The sequence below is a fragment of the Podarcis raffonei genome, chromosome 10, assembly GCF_027172205.1.
Source record: "Podarcis raffonei isolate rPodRaf1 chromosome 10, rPodRaf1.pri, whole genome shotgun sequence".
In the NCBI taxonomy this organism is placed as follows: domain Eukaryota; kingdom Metazoa; phylum Chordata; class Lepidosauria; order Squamata; family Lacertidae; genus Podarcis; species Podarcis raffonei.
In genome coordinates this window covers 56402562-56422101 of record NC_070611.1, presented here as the reverse complement: position 1 = coordinate 56422101, position 19540 = coordinate 56402562, and the positions used below count along the sequence as shown (strand labels likewise).

The following is a 19540-nucleotide window of genomic DNA, read 5'->3' as shown; positions in this document are numbered from 1 at the left end:
CTCACATTCAACTCTCCCCCCCCTCAGCTATACCAGTGAAATTCCATATTAGATGACTGTGTCTAGAAAAATCATGATGTGAGGTTATCTAAGCTGCTTTTCAGTGGAAACTACTTAGGTTCATTAGTCAGTTTCATTATTGAGTCAGTCAAAGACATCCTTGCTAGTGACACAGTGATTCCAGTGGAAGACATCTGAAGGCAGCCCTGTTTAGGGAAGTTTTTAATGTCTGATGTTTTATTGTATTTTTGACATTTTGTTGGAAGCCGCCCAGAGTGGCTGGGGAAACCCAGCCAGATGGGCAGGGTATAAATAATAAATCATTATTATTATTAAAAATGTGAGGGAGAATTTGGAAGATTTGCAGAGAAAGGGTTACATAGGCCTAGGCACACACCACTGTTTGTTATCCTAGCACATAAGGTGCAACACGTTGCTGACAACACCTTGAAACTAGCTTCCAGGCAAGTACCTCAGTTTCTAAAGATTATTGTCACGCAGGGATACATAACAGAAGAAGATATGGTACAGCACTGGCAGCTATGGTGAGAAACCAACCAGCTACCAACAGAGACTTCACTGAGCTTCAGATTTCCTTGGCACAGGATAGGAATCTTGGTTAGTCATAATGCTTGCCACAAATATGAGCTGTAAATTTGAGGCAAGCATCTCTCTCTCTCTCTCTCTCTCTCTCTCTCTCTCTCTCTCTCTCTCTCTCTCACACACACACACACACACACACACACACACACACAGAGCGCTTCTTCTTCAGTTTGGATTTTAATTAGAGGTTTAACTCCTCCCTCCCTCCTCCCTCCCTCTGCCTACCCACCCAAGGACTTTCAACCAGCTTCTGTCTCTGTCTAATCCATCCAGCCACTCAACTTGCTGAAGCTCTGATACCAGCTGCAGAAGGGAGGGAAGGATGGATGGATGGAGATTTGGTGTCTGGAGGTGGCGGCTGCTGCTGATGCCAGCAGCACTAGGAAATGTAGGGTTGCTATGGTCCCAATGCTCCTGACATCCTGACAGATGTCTGTCTGTTTGAGATCTGAGATGCATGGGGTTGGACCGCCTCAGCAATAGGGTCTGATGGAACTCAGATGGGTAAAGGTAGAACAAGAATGCATATTCCCTGGTCAACAAGTGCAAAAGTAAATGCTTTTGTAAATTCAGAAGTCATGGTAGCCTATAAATTTTTAATACATGTCCGTTCTTAACTTGAAACTGTTCTTAACCTGAAGCACCACTTTAGCGAATGGGGTCTCCTGCTGCCGCTGCGTTGCCAGAGCACGATTTCTGTGCATCAGTGGGTTAATGTGTACAGTGGTACCTCGGGTTACAGATGCTTCAGGTTACAGACTCCGCTAACCCAGAAATAGTACCTCGGGTTAAGAACTTTGCTTCAGGATGAGAACAGAAATCGTGCTCTGGCGGTGTGGCGGCAGCAGGAGGCCCCATTAGCTAAAGTGGTTAAAAACAGTTTCAGGTCAAGAACGGACCTCCAGAACAAATTAAGTTCTTAACCCAAGGTACCACTGTACAATGAATGGAAAACATAACCATTGACCATTGTTGGCTATGATATTTAAGTTCTGGTTGTTGTAAAGTTGTGTGCTCAGTGAATGGAAACAGACTTGTATTAACTCAGATTTCATGGAATTATAGACTTGTAGAGTTGGAAGGGGCCTACAAATAGACAGACAGACAGACAGACAGACAATGAAAGAAATGTATACTTGAATGCTTATATATACTAGAACACTTATATAAATAATTGAAATACATAGTTCAGTGCATATAAAAAATAAATTCAGTGGGGGGAGTTTTTCTTTTTGTTTGTTACTGTGTTATGCATTTCCATGTTTTTTATGGTAAAGCATCATTGGAAGAAATGAAATTGGTCCTTTTGTACAAATATGCTGCCTGCACAGCTGAAAAACAAAATCCATGCAAACATGACTTCCCCTAATGCCTGTCAGACCATGCTGTGTCCTATTTATTTCGTTTATACTATGAGCTTATATCTTAGAGATCATTGGTCACTTATTCATATGCACTATACTCATACATGAACTCAACAATTATGGTGCCCATTTGTTGGATACATTTGTACTGGTTTATTCTGGTGCAAATATAAAAGAGGCATTTATTGCACATAAATGCAATAATGTACAGTGGTACCTCTGGTTAAGTACTTAATTTGTTCCGGAGGTCCATTCTTAACCTGAAACTGTTCTTAACCTGAAGCACCACTTTAGCTAATGGGGCCTCCTGCTGCTGCCGTGCCGCCGGAGCACGATTTCTGTTGTCATCCTGAAGCAAAGTTCTTAACCCGAGGTACTATTTCTGGGTTAGTGGAGTCTGTAACCTGAAGTGTATGTAACCTGAAGCGTATTCAACCTGAGGTACCACTGTAAATAATTCACTAAGCAGAAAGTCAGAACTTTTACATTCAGCATCTATGATTATCTGTTTGTTCTCATGGCACTTTTCACTCATGGCACTTGTCACTTCCTAGCTGTCATTTTCTCTTTCTGTGTCTGAAAAAAGCGTTACTTAAATTCTTTCATCTGCAGAGGAGGACATGTGTATTTCACACCTTGATGTTCCTTGTGCATTAAAATTAGATGCCTCTGTCACTCTATTCATAAAATCTTTCCTTGATTGATGGCTACAGGTGGTACTAAGTGCAATGATATTGTTCTCAGAGATGTCTTGATGTCAGTTAAGGATGGAAGTGTTAACTGTTAAAAGAGTTGCTGTTATTTTCAAATACGACTTGATCACTAAGAGCAGTTAAGTTTGAAATTGCTCCAGTATTGTGTCTCATTTTACATATTTTGTGCCTCAACTGTTATGGGGCCCTCACAGCAATAACATGACACCACCTTTTATTGATGTTCATATTTTCATGCACTCTCCCCATCCTTGAAATATGAGAGCTTTCAGGAATATTTCAAAGTAAGTACTTTGAATTAAGGAGGACTGGAAACGTTATGTAATATTTGCTAGTGATGTCACAAAAGTCTGTAATTGCATGAGTTGGAATATAAATGTCTCAAATAAAACAAGCAAGCAATAGCGAGCAACATGCCTAGGACTGGAGCATAAGTTGGAAACCTGTAATGTTTTATGAATTGTGCAACTAGTATCTGATATCTGTGCTGCAATCTGAGTCACACTGATTTAGAAAGGAATGTCACTGAAATCACCATGTCAGAGCATGAACACAGGCAAACATTTTCCAAGTGGAAAAATTCTTTTGTTGTGGGTGGGGAAACACTTGTTATGGCAGTTATACACCATGTGTCATCTTGCTAAGTGGTTAGGGACATTTAACTATTCTCTTGTTGTTTCCCCCAGATTTCTGATGCGGTGTGGCAAGATCTTAGTCATCAATTTATTATTTTTTGCAGGACAAGACAGTCAACTGGTCTGCCATACGGCTGCAGGTTGCATACCATGGTAACCTATTATTTCGGCAGACAGTCATCTGTTTTAATTGGCCATGTAACCAAATAAACATGGTTGGGATTAGGATGTAAAAGAGCTTTGCCCCTCACTGTACAATTATATCAGCAACTCCAATGTGCAATTTACTGCTACGGTCTCTTTCCTTAATAAGGATATATTTGCTCGGGAGTTACAGACTTTTAAAATGACCTATGTAAACCTGCCAATCACACACACACGCACACATACAAAACTGATTGAAATTGTCAGAAAAATCAGTATGTATATTACTAGGGTTATTGTTCCTGCGTCTATTATATCCTTGGCACAAGGCTAAGAATGTGATGTTCATCTGCTTTCGTTCCTTAATTCTCAGCCAAATGGTCTTTCTTAGGTGCTTTTTTTAAAAAGTGTTAGCTTCTATTTCTCTTACCTTGATGAGGATGCAGGCTCAGTGATCTGCCTTTGCATGCGTGCATGCCTGATTAGATGTTCCTTCAGAGCATTCTGGACCTCTGCTGGAATATCAGGTGAAGTGTGGCTAATTTTCATTGCCGCCTCAAGGATTTTCGTGGAGGGCTTCCCGTTTTCTTTAATCATTTCCTTTTTCTCATTAGCTTCCAAAAACTCAGTGGGAGCGCTGGAGGTGCTCTGAGGGATGCTTGTCGCGTTCGATGTCACCGGCTTGCTCCTCCAGCACGGCCAGCACAACTTCCAGAAGACAAAAAGTGAGACTAGCAGCAAGGCAAGCCCACAGAAGCTGACGACGACTGCAAGCAAGCTGACAGAGATGTCTGCAAAGAACAAGAAGACAAGGTGATATCATCCAGATAGCTTTAATTCGTTTGCTTGCAAGAATCATCAAAGATGTAATGGATGTAATTGGCAGACTGATTAATTTTGCAGCCCAAACCCTCTGCTGATTTACTCAGAAGTAAGTCCAACATAAACTTGCATAGATTGTGACCTTCTGACAGTGAAGGCTCTAGCTTTTAGGATGGAGGTCTGTCAATATGACTGCCATGAGCTCCCACTAGATCCCTCCCCCAGGGTCAACAGCAACAGAAGGTGGGGAAGCAGTTACTCCTTCTCTTGATGCTCCTTCTTGTTCTCACCAGCTACCACCCCATGGTGGGTAGAGCCAAAAGTGGGTGTGGCCATCCATGCAAGTTGAGAGGGTGTGACCTAGCTAAGCCTGGCAGGACAGCTTACTTTATGGTCTTAACCCTTTCATGCATTAATTAGAGTTAAGCATGTTGGTTATATGAGACTGATTTATCTCATAGCTACGTCATCCAACTTGGATTTATCCCACAGTTACACCACCCAGCTTGGAGCATCAGCATCTGGCACGCACCAGGACACAACAGTTCACGCCTCTATGTAATGCGGGATGAATAATGACACAATTAATGGCACAAACAGTGTTTCTAACAAAAGAGTTGATCATATTTCATATGCAGCAGAGAGCACATTAAAAGCAAGACAAGGGCTAGATAAAACAAATGGAAGCAGAAGCAGAAAGTTAAAGAGAAAACATGATGCACAAACTTCTCTCGGAGGGGATTCTTGCATCCCAAATGGACTTCTGCTGCTTACACCAATTCACACAGGGAAACATTTACACCAGAAGTGTGGGAACCTATCTCAGCTGGAGGGTCTTCTGGGTAAGATTTTGAGTGCCACATGCCAGTGATAGGCAGGGCCAGAGGCAAAATTGGGCAGAGCCACAAATGTAAATTTCACCTTTGTAAGGTAGGCTAGTTTCTCCCCTCCCCTCCATCCTTGATCCAGGCAAGCAAGAGGAACTATTGAGTGCAGGTTCTAACTATTAGGTTCTAACCATGGGGGAAAAACATGGGGTGTAAAGCAAGGCAAGTGAAGGTGTGGCCAGGAGAGGATTCCAAGGGCCAAATTTGGATCCTAGGCCTGAGGTTCTCCATCCCTGATTTACATCAACACATTACACAGGCGTTCCCATTGCTTCTTCCCCTTCTGAGGTTGTAGAGGAATTAAATTTCCAGTTGAAGCATCAGGACCAGGACCTTTATTTGTTTGTTTAGGTAGTGGTGATGATGATGATGATGATGTTGCCAAACCACAAAGGTTCTCTGGGTGGCTTACAACACAAACAGCAAATTCTAACAAGTACAACAAGGAAGTATGATACAAGGTAACCAAAACAAAAATGGCAATAGATCAAAATGCATTACTTTTTTAAAATACAAAAAAGCCCAGAGAACAAAAACAGCCTTGAAACAATTTGAATCAGCAAGCAGAGGTGGAAAAATCTATTGCGCTAAATGTATGTTTGAATCACAACATAACTTGGAAGGGAAAATGAAAAGGTATTTTCCTGGCAGCAAAAGAGCATTAAGAACACAAGAAGGGCCTGCAGGATCAGGCCAACGGTTCACCTAGAGCAGTATCTTGCTCTCACAGTGACCACCCACAAGCAGGCCCTGGGCGCAACAGCACTCTCCTGCCCTGTGGTTTCCAGCAACTGGTATTACCTTTTTCAACTCTGTAGGGACAGCAGATCCACCAAGGATAGCCTTAAAGGTAAAGGGACCCCTGACCATTAGGTCCAGTCATGGCCGACTCTGGGGTTGCGGCGCTCATCTCACTTTATTGGCCAACGGAGCCGGCGTACAGCTTCCGGGTCATGTGGCCAGCATGACTAAGCCACTTCTGGCGAACCAGAGCAGTGCACGGAAACGCTGTTTACCTTCCCACTGGAGCGGTACCTATTTATCTACTTGTACTGTGATGTGCTTTCAAACTGCTAGGTTGGGAGGAGCTGGGACCGAGCAACGGGAGCTCACCCCATTGCGGGGATTTGAACCGCCGACCTTCTGATCGGCAAGCCCTAGGCTCTGTGGTTTAACCCACAGCGCCAACCGCGTCCCTGAAAGGATAGCCTTACTCTCCCTTAATTTATCCACTCCTCTTTCAAAGCCATCCAAGGTGGTGGACATCACTGCCTCTTTTGTGAGTGAATTTCATAGTTTAACTATGCACTGTGTGAAGAAGTATTTCTTTTTGTCTCTCCTGAATCTCCCAACATTTAACTTCAGTGGATGACCCCTGGTTCTAGTGTTATGACAGAGGCCACTTTCTCAATTGTTGTCATCATCCATCTGTCTCGAGAGACAATGGAGTGCACCTTTGGGGATGAAGTCAAACCGATGTGTTAGCAGCACTGAAATGACCTCCCTGGAGCAGAAGCCCAGGCAGTGTATATGGAGGTCCTGGGCTGCCTAGACAACAAGACCCCCCTCTTGGCTTCATTGATGTGATCTCAATGCCATTCATAATTTAAGGTAGGCACCAGGTGGGCGCCTCTGCAGAGGGCATTCCACCCGGGGTGAGGGCACTGTTGAGAAGGCACTTTCCTTCATTGCCACCTACTTTGCATGGGGACATTCATGGAAAGTTCTCAGATGATGACCTCAGATATCAAGAAGGTACAATGCCTGAGTTAGAGGATATGTCCTTACAATATATTACAAACTGCCCATATGACAGAGTTAAAACAAACAAACAAATAATGTATTTGAAACTTGCTTTGAATGGGCTACTCAGTTCAGACCTAAGTAGTCAACCAAGGCTTCCTCAGGAATTCCTTTAGATCCTTTACCCTCTCTTTTGCTTCATTTCTTCTTGTTTCTTTTTTCTGTGTCGTGTCTCATATTGGTTCAGTCTAACCCCACTTAATGCCTTCCAGAAGCTGTTGGACTACAACACTCATCATCTTTAACCATTGGAATTGCTGGCTGGGATGGATGGGAGTTGTAGCCCAAAACAAATGGTTGTTGAAGCCTGTAAGCTTGTGAATTAGGCCATGTTTTGTTTTGTACATTGTTATAGGTGGATGATGAAGAAGAAAAGAATAAGAATAAACAAATATTAAATTATCTAGGTAGATCTGGTTGGCCAATGTGAGAAAAGGATGCTGGACTTAGATGGGCCATTGGCAAGATCCAGCAGGGCTCTATTTATGTTCTTTTGCTCTTAGGTAAAGCTAGAGAGAAGAAGAGAAACCACATCATACTGATACAGAGCTAAGTGGGCTGGAAGATGGTCTGTGTTGATTATCATTGACCATCATATTCCTATATGGAATATAACTGGTTGTTAACCAGAGACTGTACCACGCTTCCTCACATGTATGGAGACCATATCATCCATGCGTGCTCATCATCTGATGGATGCAATATCACGATGACGACCTGCCTTTCTGTATGGGGAACCTCAGAAAGAGCTTTCATCTCTCTTCATGCCACTTCAGACGCGAGATTGTCACTGTTTTCCTGTCCGACATAATTTGTTTGTTATGTTTTGAATCAGAAAAACAATAATTGTCAAACTGGGTCAAGTTGACCTTTCCTGCTCCACCGCTCCCAATGCACCACAAAACGCATTTGAAAAGCACCGCTTGCAATTCATTATTCTGTTGTAAGGAACTGGTGAGCTACTGTGCCATGGTTTTGTAACATGGACTCAAGCTGTGCATGGATGGCATGTTGTTGTTGATTTTATTGAGAAAAACATGGAGGCCAATTTCAGAATATCCCAACAGTTGCTCTCAGCTAAATAGGGTAGCCAACAGTTCCCTTTTCAACTTCTGTACAATGGCACAGTGCTTGGAAAAAACATCCCACACAACCATTATCTTTTTCAAGGGCAGCCACTTTTGCTTATGTCAGATGAGGACTTCAGTTCCTTTAAAAACGTTCTGGACACTGTGCACTTCAGAGGCAACACAGGTGGCGCTGTGGGTTAAACCACAGAGCCTAGGACGGCAGTTCGAATCCCCGCGATGGGGTAAGCTCCTGTTGCTCAGTCCCTGCTCCTGCCAACCTAGCAGTTCGAAAGCACGTCAAAGTGCAAGTAGATAAATAGGTACTGCTCCAGCGGGAAGGTAAACGGCGTTTCTGTGCACTGCTCTGGTTCACCAGAAGCGGCTTAGTCATGCTGGCCACATGACCTCCGGAAGCTGTACGCCGGCTCCCTCAGCCAATAAAGAGAGATGAGCGCCGCAACTCCAGAGTCGGCCACGACTGGACCTAATGTTCAGGGGTCCCTTTACCTTTACCTATATTTTGAATCCTACCTCCCCATAACTTATCTGCATTACCATTTTGAACCATCTTCATGAAAAACTGTTGGTTGTGCTACTACCAAGCAGATTGTTCTTGCAAGGCATCATACCAAGATAAAATCAACCTCATGTTCAAGGGTTCTCTTGGGCAAAATCCTCTCTCTCTCTCTCCAAGTGAACCCACCTCCCTGCCAGTGCTCAGAAGATCATGTAAAGACTGCTGTGCACTGAGCCAGACCATTGATCCACATAGTTCAGTACTGTCTGTAATCTCTAGCAGTGGCTGCCCAGGATTTCAGTTGGGGGTCTCTCCTGGCATAGGGTGACTGTAGCTTTCTAGTATATTTAGAGTTCCTGTTGGATTTACTGGAACCTATTGGTGCTCAGTTTTCCTGACAGGTAAGTGAGCTCTCAACATTGTAAAGGAACTATGTAATCATCAAGACAAGAAAAGTGCAAATGTACTCTGGCTTCCAGGACAAGAAATGTACTTTGGTGTTAAGGGTAACTCCTGACTAAGCACTGTAATTATTGCCGTTCAGCACCAATTATGGTACTCAGAGGCTGTGAGGACATCTATGGTTGTCTCACTGTTTTGGATTTTTAAGAACTTTTAGATGCTGATGCCTATTCAAGGTTTTAGAAATGGTATTCCTTATTTTGTGTCAGCTTGGAGAGGCAGCTTTTAATTAACTGGATTTGACTTTTAATGCCACACAGTGTAAACACCATTGACAACTGTCATCTGATAGCTCTGTACTGAAGTGTGTGTGTGTGGTGGGGGGAAATGTGTGCATGTAAATACATACAAATTCTACCTTGAGGATAATTAGAAGTCAATTTGTCGCTGAAGTACCAACTCATGCTGCGGGTTTAAAAAAATATTCCCACCGGATAAAATTGATTGGCAATGTGTAGTGACTGGACTTATCCCTAACCAGGTATAATAGTGCACATAACAGATGCTGGTATACAAAAGAGAAGAATGCATGTCTATAATAACCAGGGGAAGGTCATGCTAAAAAGAATTCAATTATTTATTTTATTGCATTGCATTTATAATCCACCTTCCTTGCATTATAGAACCCAAGCTGGTATATAAATGGTTCCAGGGAACCACTCCATATCCATGAAGGCACTGACCAGACCCAGACCTGCTAAACATAGCAAGGTCTCTATTATCTCTATTATAGCAAGGTAACCTTGTGTGCCTTCAGACCATTCTTCTCATTTGTGCCATTGCCAATATAAGCTAAACATCCAGAAACTGCATAATTGCAACCTTCAGTTGAAAATCCTTCCAGATCTACCCTGGCTTCCTCCATCCAACTATCCAAGTTGGTGGCCTTCACTACATCTTGTGGGAGCGGCCTCTGACTTTTTCCTCTGGTCCCGGCTTCTGCTTGGATTCCTGATGTTTCTGAACCTGATTGCTCTTTGGTCCTGGATACCAGTTCCCAGTTTCTGATTTTTTCCCCCCTAGGCCACTGTGCAAAGCCAAGCCCTGACATTCCTTCAGTTGGGATTCCAGAACATTAATTAACACAAATCATGTCTGTTAGCTTCATTGGATCTATTCTGAGTAGGCCTAGCATTGAATAGAACTTGTGGTGATGACTGTATCATGTGCCTTTATGGCTGTCACCTGGTGTGGGGCTTCCCATTTCATACTGCCCTCAATGTCATCCGGCTTTATGGACATTGCCAGACAACCCTAAAAGTATGGGGTAGTACAGAGAGAAAGAGCTATGCAATCATTAACCTCCATATTTTAACTGTTTTATATCTGTATTATTTACCGTGCTCTAGCTTATAGAGTTTAATTTTAACCTATGTATAGTTTATATGTTTTCTATCGCTGTATATGTCTGTATTTCTGGTCATTCATTCATTCATCCTGCAGTGCTGTGAACTCTGCCCTCCTTTGTCTCTGCCTCCTCCCACATTGGATCTAGCCCCGCCTGCCATCAGCAGTGGCTCCATCCACTGTTGGCTGTGCCCCCCAATTGACTTTTACTGTGGGCCCTTCATTTAAGTGTTTTCTCACTCATGGGCATCTTCAGGGGCAGGGGGCAAAGTAACACACTGAATGGAGGGGAGCAGCCTTATTTCTCGCAAATGGTAGAGGAGAGAAGAACAGTACTTGCACATCTTGTCTCATACCTTGGGTTCTACAAATACTGGAAATTTACTCTCTTTTTTAAAAAAGAAAGCTGAGAATCTGGGTGTTGTGGTTCATCCAGGGAAGAAGCAATGACAGCTGCCCCAGGATCCCTAACAAAGGATCCCCAGCAACGTTGTATGAGAATAATAAAATATACCCTTATATAGGGTTGTTTAAAGAGTTACAAGCGAGTCTTCATTGCCCTTACCTAGCCCCAATGCAAATCCAGATGACTAATCTACAGGTATACAGACAGGCAACAACCTAGCATAAAAGAAGAGCTTGTTTACTTTCCCACCTAGTGGTATCTATCATTCTATCATGCTTAGCAAGTATCCCCCCACCCCACCAATGATCTTCACAAGTGGAAGGCTGAAGTGGAGAAGAATGAAGTGGAGGATCTTCTGCAGCCAAACTCAATAGTCTAACCACTGCACCATCTGCCCTAACCATGATGGCCACAAAATGTTGCATCACTCTTTTACATTGTTGCATAAGAGATACTGTCTCATCAATACAGAGCTGAAATGGCACACAAATCCCTAACAAAATGATGCTTGCTGGTGGTAATTTTTTATGGTATAGCCAGAATATTCTTTATGTGCTTATTAGGATATAGATCCTTCACTGCTGTTCCTCAAGTGGCACTGCCCTGCATTTTCCTTCGTAGATTCATGACATGCAACAATACACTTCTTATACAACAGGTTCTGGGTACATACAGTGCCAATACAAAGCCCATCACCTGCAAGGGGACATAGGAAGCAGCCTTATACAAAGTCAGACTATTTGTGCATTTATAGTCTACTGCTCTGACTTCGCAACAGCTCTCCGGGGTGTCAGGCAGAGGTCTCTCACATGATCTGCTACCTGATCCTTTTTAAAAAAGCAAAGCAATAATCTGGATATGCTGGGTACTGAACCTGGGACTTTTCACACACAAGGCATGTGCCTCTACCACTGAGCTATGATCCCTTTGCTTGTGAACTAAGGAGGTATCTTGGCTGATCAGTGCTGCAAAAACAAAATTCTGGACTAGATGGTTAATCCACACATAAGCTTTATGTTTGCATGATTATTATTTTTTGAAACCGACTGAAATTTTCTTTAGGAAAGGCACAGGAACAGAAGTCATTCCCTGTCCCTCCAGTATACACAGACAGAAGTCCTTTCTCTGTCTCTGTCTCTCATGAAAATCCCTCTCCTCCTGCAGCAACAGGTACTTTCAAGCTCTTCTCCTTCCTGCCACCTGTTGCCCTGCTCTCCAGCTTGACAGAAACTGTGTGCCAATTTGAGCAATGATAAGAATGTCAAGAGGGCCACAGGGCAGGGAGATCAATCACATAATCATTCATATATGTGGTATGCATGCTTGAGGTATATCTATACATCCTCCAGCAGAGTTTTTTAACCAAAAGTTAAGCTCATCCACCCCATCCCTAACAACTAGAGAATAACTATCTCTCTCCTGCCCTTCAATTATTATCAGATTTTTTTTAATAGAAAGGAAAATGTTGAAACAGAAGAAGGTGGCATTATCTTTTAAAATCTCTGGTGAATCTCATTAGAATTCATTAGCAAGGGATGGGTGGAAGCAAGCAGGAGAGAACATTTTGGGTAGATAAGAAATGCCTTCAGCTCCTTCTTGCATTTCTGCTACCTCGGCCAAGATATATGGCATTTGTTTTGAAGATGGAACAATTCTGAACCAAAGCAGAGCAGGGCAGGAAGTCCTGGATCAGAGTCCCAAGGTCCAACCATTCAACAAGTGAAGCAAGTAGGAGGACTGCCCTGCTTCCAGGACATTCAGAATGCATTCCTTCCCTCACATTCCCTCTTATGGGGCCACCATCTCCTCTTCTTCCCTTTCTGGAGGCTCTGCACTCTTAAGGAGCTGTGTGCCAAACTGAAAGTCAACACGCACAACTTTCTGCATTTCTATGCCCTGGGGGAAAGCTGCACCAGTTGCATTTCTGCCTGTCGCGCAGCTGTTGCAAGCACAAACAAGATCCCCGTGGAGGAAAATATGTTAACTTTCCACTCTCATAGCGGAACAAGTCTTTCAGGCAGGGTTTTGTTCAGGGACCCTCTCTTTAAGGAAATTAATCACTGATTCACCGGATATCAGCTCCTGTGTTTTAATGTGCTTCACTAGGAGAACCGGATCTTTCTCCACTTTACCTTTCCAAAGGGCGAGGGGGGTTCCCATTAAAAATAAGAGACATAAAAGGTCCTCCCCATACACTAGCACGAGATTTCCCTTTTCCTTCCCGGAGGGAGAATGAAGCATACATATGAAGTACCTGTGGCTTCTGAATGATTTTCCCTATTCCTTCCCTTACTTTTACCGAGTCAGCGGCAACTCGGCTCTTGAGAAGGACTTCCACGCCGTTTGCGCTCCCGGGGAATCGGGGTGCTAGATCGGGTGGAGCCTGAACCGCAGCCAGGCTGCACAACCCCCACCCCGGGGGGCACTGCATGGCCACTTTCCGACGTGCATCTAGCTAGTCAGCCACAGCCAAACACACGTTTCTGTTTGGTCTCGCACCAGCCCCTTGAGGACACGGAAATGTCCTGCCGAAATTTGGAAAGGACTCCCTTTCCTTTCTCTCTCGCTCTCCCTAGCCAGAGGAAGGAGGAAGGAAGCGGAAGGAAGAAAGCAGAAGGGTAAAAAAAAGAGAAAGTTCAACTTTCCAGACGCCCACTCAAACCCACTGCCGCGACTGCCATTAGTGGAAGGAAGCGTATGTCCGCCCCCCCAACCATCAGCACCACCATCAGCACCCCACGCCTCTCGGTTCCAGTCCTCTCGCTCCTTCCTTGAGATGCGATGCAGAGGATCAACAGGAGAGACCGAGTCAGGGGAGGAAAACACAAGGGATGGGGAAGACCGAGGTGGGGAGAAGCGGCGGCCGAGGACGCGGCAAGCAGAGCGCGCCGAGGGATGCGCAAGGAGAGCTAGAGGCTTGACTCTACCTGCGCTGCTTATACCTTGGTTGGTGGTGTCCAGCGGGAAGATGCCCGAACATTTCTCCAACTCCACTTGCCCTCCCAGGCACAACTCGGAGATGATCTGCAGAGCCTTGTGGCACAAGCTGCCCATCCCGTCTTCCTTGTGGAAACTCATGTTGACTCCCTTTTCTTTCTCTCTCTTTCGCGCGGTGGTGTTTGTTATTTTTCTTTTCCGATGCGCCTCTCTTGCCTTTTCCTTCTTGAGCTAAGCCATGGCTTTCCTGGGCAAAGGATGCTTCATTCTCCACCTGCTTCCTCTTGGATGGTCATCAGCGGTATTATTGTTGCGAGGCATCCAAAAAGAGGAGAGAGAGAGAGAGAAGGAAGAGGGAAATAAGGTACCAGCTCTCAAGGCATCAGCGCAAAGAGAAGGGAGGAGGGATCGCGGGAGAGACGCGTGTACGCTGGAGAGGAGAGAACAGTCTAAAGGACACGTTGCAAGTGAGCGAAGAGTCACCATCAGGAGAACAAGGATGGATAATTGGGGTGGTGGAGGGGAGGGGGGAAGGTTTGTTAAATATATAAAGCAACAGAAGAAGAAGCACATTGAGCAACGCCTTTTTGTGCCTTGTGAGGATCGGTAGGAATTTGGACCAATGGCAGCGCAGCGCGGGTGAATGGGAGAGGAGGTGCAGGCGAGGGTCGCCGAGCTCTCGGACTGGACGGTGGGGTCCGGGCGGGCAGGCGCCGCGAGGAGGCTTCTGCGCTTTCTCGCTTGAGTTTCGGGGATGGGGAGAGAGAGGGAGGAGCCGCAGAGGGCCGGGCGGGGGCCGGGCTGGGCGCTTGTGTGCAGGCAAGTCCCTTGATGTTCCCTGCAAAGAGGAGCAGGGGAGTCTGTCCACCCTCTAGGTGGCACAGGCTCTCGGGTGCCTCGCTTTGCAACTTCGCAACAGGAGTGCAGGGCTGAGGCCCAGCTCCATCTGGGGATTGCGCGCATGTGAAGAGAGTAAGAGTGAGATGGTGCCTGTGCATTTAAGAACTCTGCACTAGGTGGAAATCCAACAGGTGCTGTTATCCTTTTCCTTTCCCCCTTCTTTTTCCTGCTGTATCCCCTTCCTTCCTTCCTTCCTTCCTTCCTTCCTTCCTTCCTTCACACAACCGGAATACAACAATTTAAGGGATCTAAACCCCAGTGTAATCTGACCTCACATCTTCAGAAAGGGTGGCAGGTGCATTGTTGCTTTAATGTTGTCCTTTTTGTTTTGTAATATAAGAAAATAGTAATAGTAAAATGGAACAATGTAGAGAGTTTCAAACATATACGTAAGTTATGTACTGAATCACAGAACAATTGCTTGTGTGCATAGCTGTCAACGTTTCCCTTATTCCGAATAGGATTCCTCGCAAGAAAAGGGAAACGTTGACAGCTATGCTTGTGTGTTCCTGAATTTTATAGGCATGTTGTCAGAAGAGCTTGAAAAGTTTCCATGTAGGACAGTTGTCCCCAGTTTGGTGCCCTTCTGGAGGTTTTTGCCTACACCTTCCATCAGTTCCAGCCAATGTTCAGGGATGATGGGAGTTGTGGAAGTCACCAGACAAATCACACCATGTTGGGAGCACTGACACAGGATACAGCTATGAATTTTTCCAATCCTCTAGCATATCACTGGAACGCAAAGGATACCCATTGAGGCTGTTCCATTATTTGGATTTGCCTGAACTTGTGGATTCTCACAGTATGGATGAGGGCAGGGACACTCACACAAACCCCACCCCAAGATCCTGATATGCATTGACACCTCCCCCCCCTGCAGTCTTTGACCTTCCCTGTGTTGCAGGAAGCTTCTACTTACATGCATTTGAATATTCATCGCTACAACCATTACTTGCTCAACACAGAAGGTAGGGACTGAGTGCATCAGGAACAGAGTTTGCATGCTCAGGCAGACTCCTTAGCATGGATCTAGTAGGCTCATGATGGACAAAAGAAAGGACTTCTTCAGACCGTGTAACATTAACTCAGGATATTGAGCATAACATAACAAAACAAAAAACAATTGGACAACATCACAGAGGTTGGGTCCCTCAGCCATGAGGGCTGCATAGAATCTCAATGGCAGTGTGGATATGAATCTTGGGTACTGGGGATAAATCATAATGCAAGGTCATGATCTGCATGACTAATCACAGGCATCTATTTGGAGGCCATTGGGAAATAAATGATGGACTATGGGGATCTTGGGTAGTCCAGCATGGCAATTCTTGTGTTTTTCCTAGTCAAGCAGCACTTTCATAGAGCTCCAAGCTTTTGAACACTAGGGTTCCACCCTGGGCTATATGAAGTCTTAAGTGTCTTTTGACCACAGGTAAGCTCTTCACATGAAAAGACAGTGGAAAGGACAGAGGACATGACTTTGACGTTCTTTCCTCTTAGTATCTGACATTCAGAGGCATATTGAACATGGATGTTTCGTGTCGCCACCATGCCTAAAAGCCACAGCTAGTGGGGGCTGCAACAAAATGTCAAGGAGTTCTCTAAGTCAGAGTTCCAGCCAAGCCTTTTCCAGAAAACTCCATCCCACCTTCTGGTTTTCCTCCGTTAGGATTATTTTTTTAGGGAAAGTATTTTTTTGGGGGGGTAACTTCTACAGAAGTTGGGGTTCCTTCAAGCCTTTTTTTGGCTACATAAGGATCCACTCTCAGAGAATAAGTGTGCTGTTCATATGTAGGATAGACATAGTCTCTGTGAACCCTTTTAGCCTCCACAAATTCTCTTTTAAGGACATCTAAGAACTAAACCACATCTTCGTTTGCCCTGCCACTTTAGCACTACTCTTTAGCGCTGAATCAGAACAAACAGTAATTCTGTTTTCCATGGATTGCTGTTTGTTCTGATTTAGTGCTAAAGAGTGGGTTTTCTGGGGGAAAGCGGCAGGGTACAGGCAAAACACCTTGGACCCATGCTTTCTAGGCATGGGGCAAGTGGAAGTGTGGACAAACCATTGGCTAGTGTCCATCACGATCTCTTGGTGCAGAAACGTCAGCGTTGCATATAGATGTATTTTCTTCTTCTTGTCCTGAATCTCTTACTCATCAGTTTCATTGGTTGACCCCATGTTTTGGAATTATGAGAGAGGATTTTGTTAAAAATCAAAATCCCTTTTGTTCCTTCTCTCCATATAAGGCACAACTTAATAAAACTCTTCTTAAATCTGATGTGGAATTTTATACTTTAATGGGAAATCATTTTTCTTCTCGTTTTCTTTGGGCAGCTATTTTACTGTTCGTAATCTATTCCAATCTTGAAGGTTGAGGGCAGGCAGCAATCTAAAGTGAAAAGTACATCTTTTGAGACATAACTAGTCAGGTGCCATCCCTTCACCTATTCTGAATGTCAGAGCTCATCCACTTAAACTATTTGCAACATGTTCTGAATCTATTTTTCTCCGCCACTGATGTATTATAGGATCTTTAAAAAACAAGGAAGGTTAAAATTTGGTGCAAATCCCCCACATGGATTCATTCTCTCTCTCTCTCTCTCTCTCTCTCTCTCTCTCTCTCTCTCTCCAAGAACAACTTTTGCTTCATATGTGGAATTAAATGTTTAGCTAATTGTGTTGTAATGGTCCTTCAGTCTAATGCAGAGTTGGCTACCATTTCATCCCACACTGAATGAAATGTCAAAACTCCTAATCGTTTTGAATGAACCTGAACTGTGTCCACTGCTGTTAATTCCACAGACCATCCCTGTGTTTAAAATGACACAGAGCAGTGTAGAACAATTCACTGAGTGAATCATGAAACAGCCTTAGGGGATTCTTACACATAATGGCACACCACTGGGATCAACTGTCAATTTCTTTTACTGACTAGTAATTTTGCACCCATGCTGAAGAGAGGATGGTTTAAGTGTTGGGGTGGAAGTGTCCTAAAATTGCTGAGAAACCTGAAAGTCTTCTTGAAGCTTTGCATCCCATGCTACCAAAAATAGAGCAGAGAGGTTGCCTTATGGTGAATCAGTTCATCGGATTGCCAGGCCCAAGACACTTTAGGGACCAAGTTACCTGAGAGAGATCCTTCTCCCAGACACACCTGCCAGATCACTGAGATCAGCTGATTGGCCTACAGCCAGCAGATGTCTTTCTGGAAACAGCAAGAAAGAGGGCCTGTGGTGGGAACCATGCTCTGGAAAGCAAGCAAGCAAGTACTGGGTTGGTACAAGCTGCAAACATTCCTTCTCACCATGCCCTTTGCTGGCTGTGGATGCTAACTTTTGAAGACTTTTAAGAATTCTCAATGATTCCTTGATTGGACTTAATTCTGAATTGTAGTTGTATATTTTTGTACTGTATATTATGATACTGCTGTACATTGGCTTGAAATGTTAGCATAACAGGTGGTATATAAATATCTTAATAAATAAATATGCAGTGGTCTCCCTCTCTTTTCCTGTGTGTGTCCTGCTATCTGAGATCATTTAACAGGAGGTGTCAGGGACTAAACCTGGGCTTAATTTTTTTTTTTGCATGTGAATTATATGTTTTCTGTATCACTGTGTGATGGCTTGGATTAGATTCGGAAGGAAAGCTGTTTTATACTGAGTCAGATCATTGGTCCATCTAGCTCAGTAGTTGCTTTGATTAGCAGCATCTCTCCTGGGTTTTAGGGAGGTGTCTTTCTCAACCTTGCCTGAAGATGGACAGCATGCCAAGCAAGCGCTCTGTCACAGAGATTCGGCCTTTTCCCAAGGATCCATCAGCTCCTCTGCAATCCCATTGTTTTGTGAAATGCTACATTTTCCATTTTGTGTATGCTTTCCTAGAAAATAATATCCACCTTCTGTTCTCCACCATCTCCAACTTCTTCAGAATGCTCTGCTTCTGCAAGCTATTGGAACCATTTGCTAAGTGGAAGACCCCTAGTAGAATAAGTTATGTCAGGCATAGGCAACGTGGTGCCCTCCATATGCTTTGGACTATAGCTCCCATCAGTCTCAGTCAGTGATAGTGGATGGGTATCAAATTGGAGGTATCACATTGGCTTTCCCCGAGTCAGGTCAAAGAAGTGTGTGGTTTAACTTTCAGCTAAATGTAAAAGTGCACCAGTTCCATCGTTATACTGTACATTGCTCCATTGGATTTTATTAATTGTATTGCATCCAGATTCCACCTTTCCTCTAAGCAGCACCAGGTGGTGTAGACTGACACTTCCCTCCCCATTTTATCCTCACATAGGATGAGATGTAGTGGTTGTTCCAAGGTGACATAGGTTAGGATGAGATGTAGTGGTTGTTCCAAGGTGACATAGGTTAGGATGAGATGTAGTGGTTGTTCCAAGGTTAGGATGAAATGTGGTTGGTCCAAACTCAGACAGTGAACTTCATAGACGAGGGTGGATTTGAATCCTCGCCCAACACTCTAACTGCTACACTAAACCAGGCTTCCTCAACCTTGGCCCTCCAGATTTTTTTGGGTGACAACTCCCATGATCCCTAGCTAGCAGGACCAGTGGTCAGGGATGATGGGAATTGTAGTCTCAAAACATCTGGAGGGCCGAGGTTGAGGAAGCCTGCACTAGACTTTTGGGGAACTCAGGGGCCCCTCAATGGGTAGGTCAGCCAATGGAGGACAGAATTCCTGGAAAGAAAGTTTTCCTACCACTACTAACCTTTCCTTGCAATGTGTGATCACAGATGGGTGGTAATAGGTGCATTCTAGATCACACAATCACTTCACAGCTGGTGGTGATAAATCCTGACAGTTCTGTAGGTGGGGAAATGGGACATCAGTAGGTCACTGGAGGATCACCTCACATCTTCTGGATGCTTAAATTACTGCAAAAAGTATTGAACAAGATGGGTATTG

At 44.2% G+C, this 19540-nt stretch overlaps 1 protein-coding gene across 1 annotated transcript in view; it reads right to left on the bottom strand.

The window, feature by feature from the left end:
* The window catches only part of SYT10 (synaptotagmin 10), a 40023-nt gene extending 25555 nt beyond the window's left edge, over window positions 1–14468 (bottom strand). The window contains exons 1-2 of the mRNA XM_053406054.1: window positions 13716–14468; window positions 3890–4250 (exon numbers count right to left, since the gene is read on the bottom strand). Of these exons, the coding sequence (XP_053262029.1) occupies window positions 3890–4250; window positions 13716–13851 (497 nt within the window). The 5' untranslated portion in view covers window positions 13852–14468. The remainder of the gene's footprint in view (window positions 1–3889; window positions 4251–13715) is intronic.
* Between the last annotated feature and the right edge of the window lie 5072 nt (window positions 14469–19540).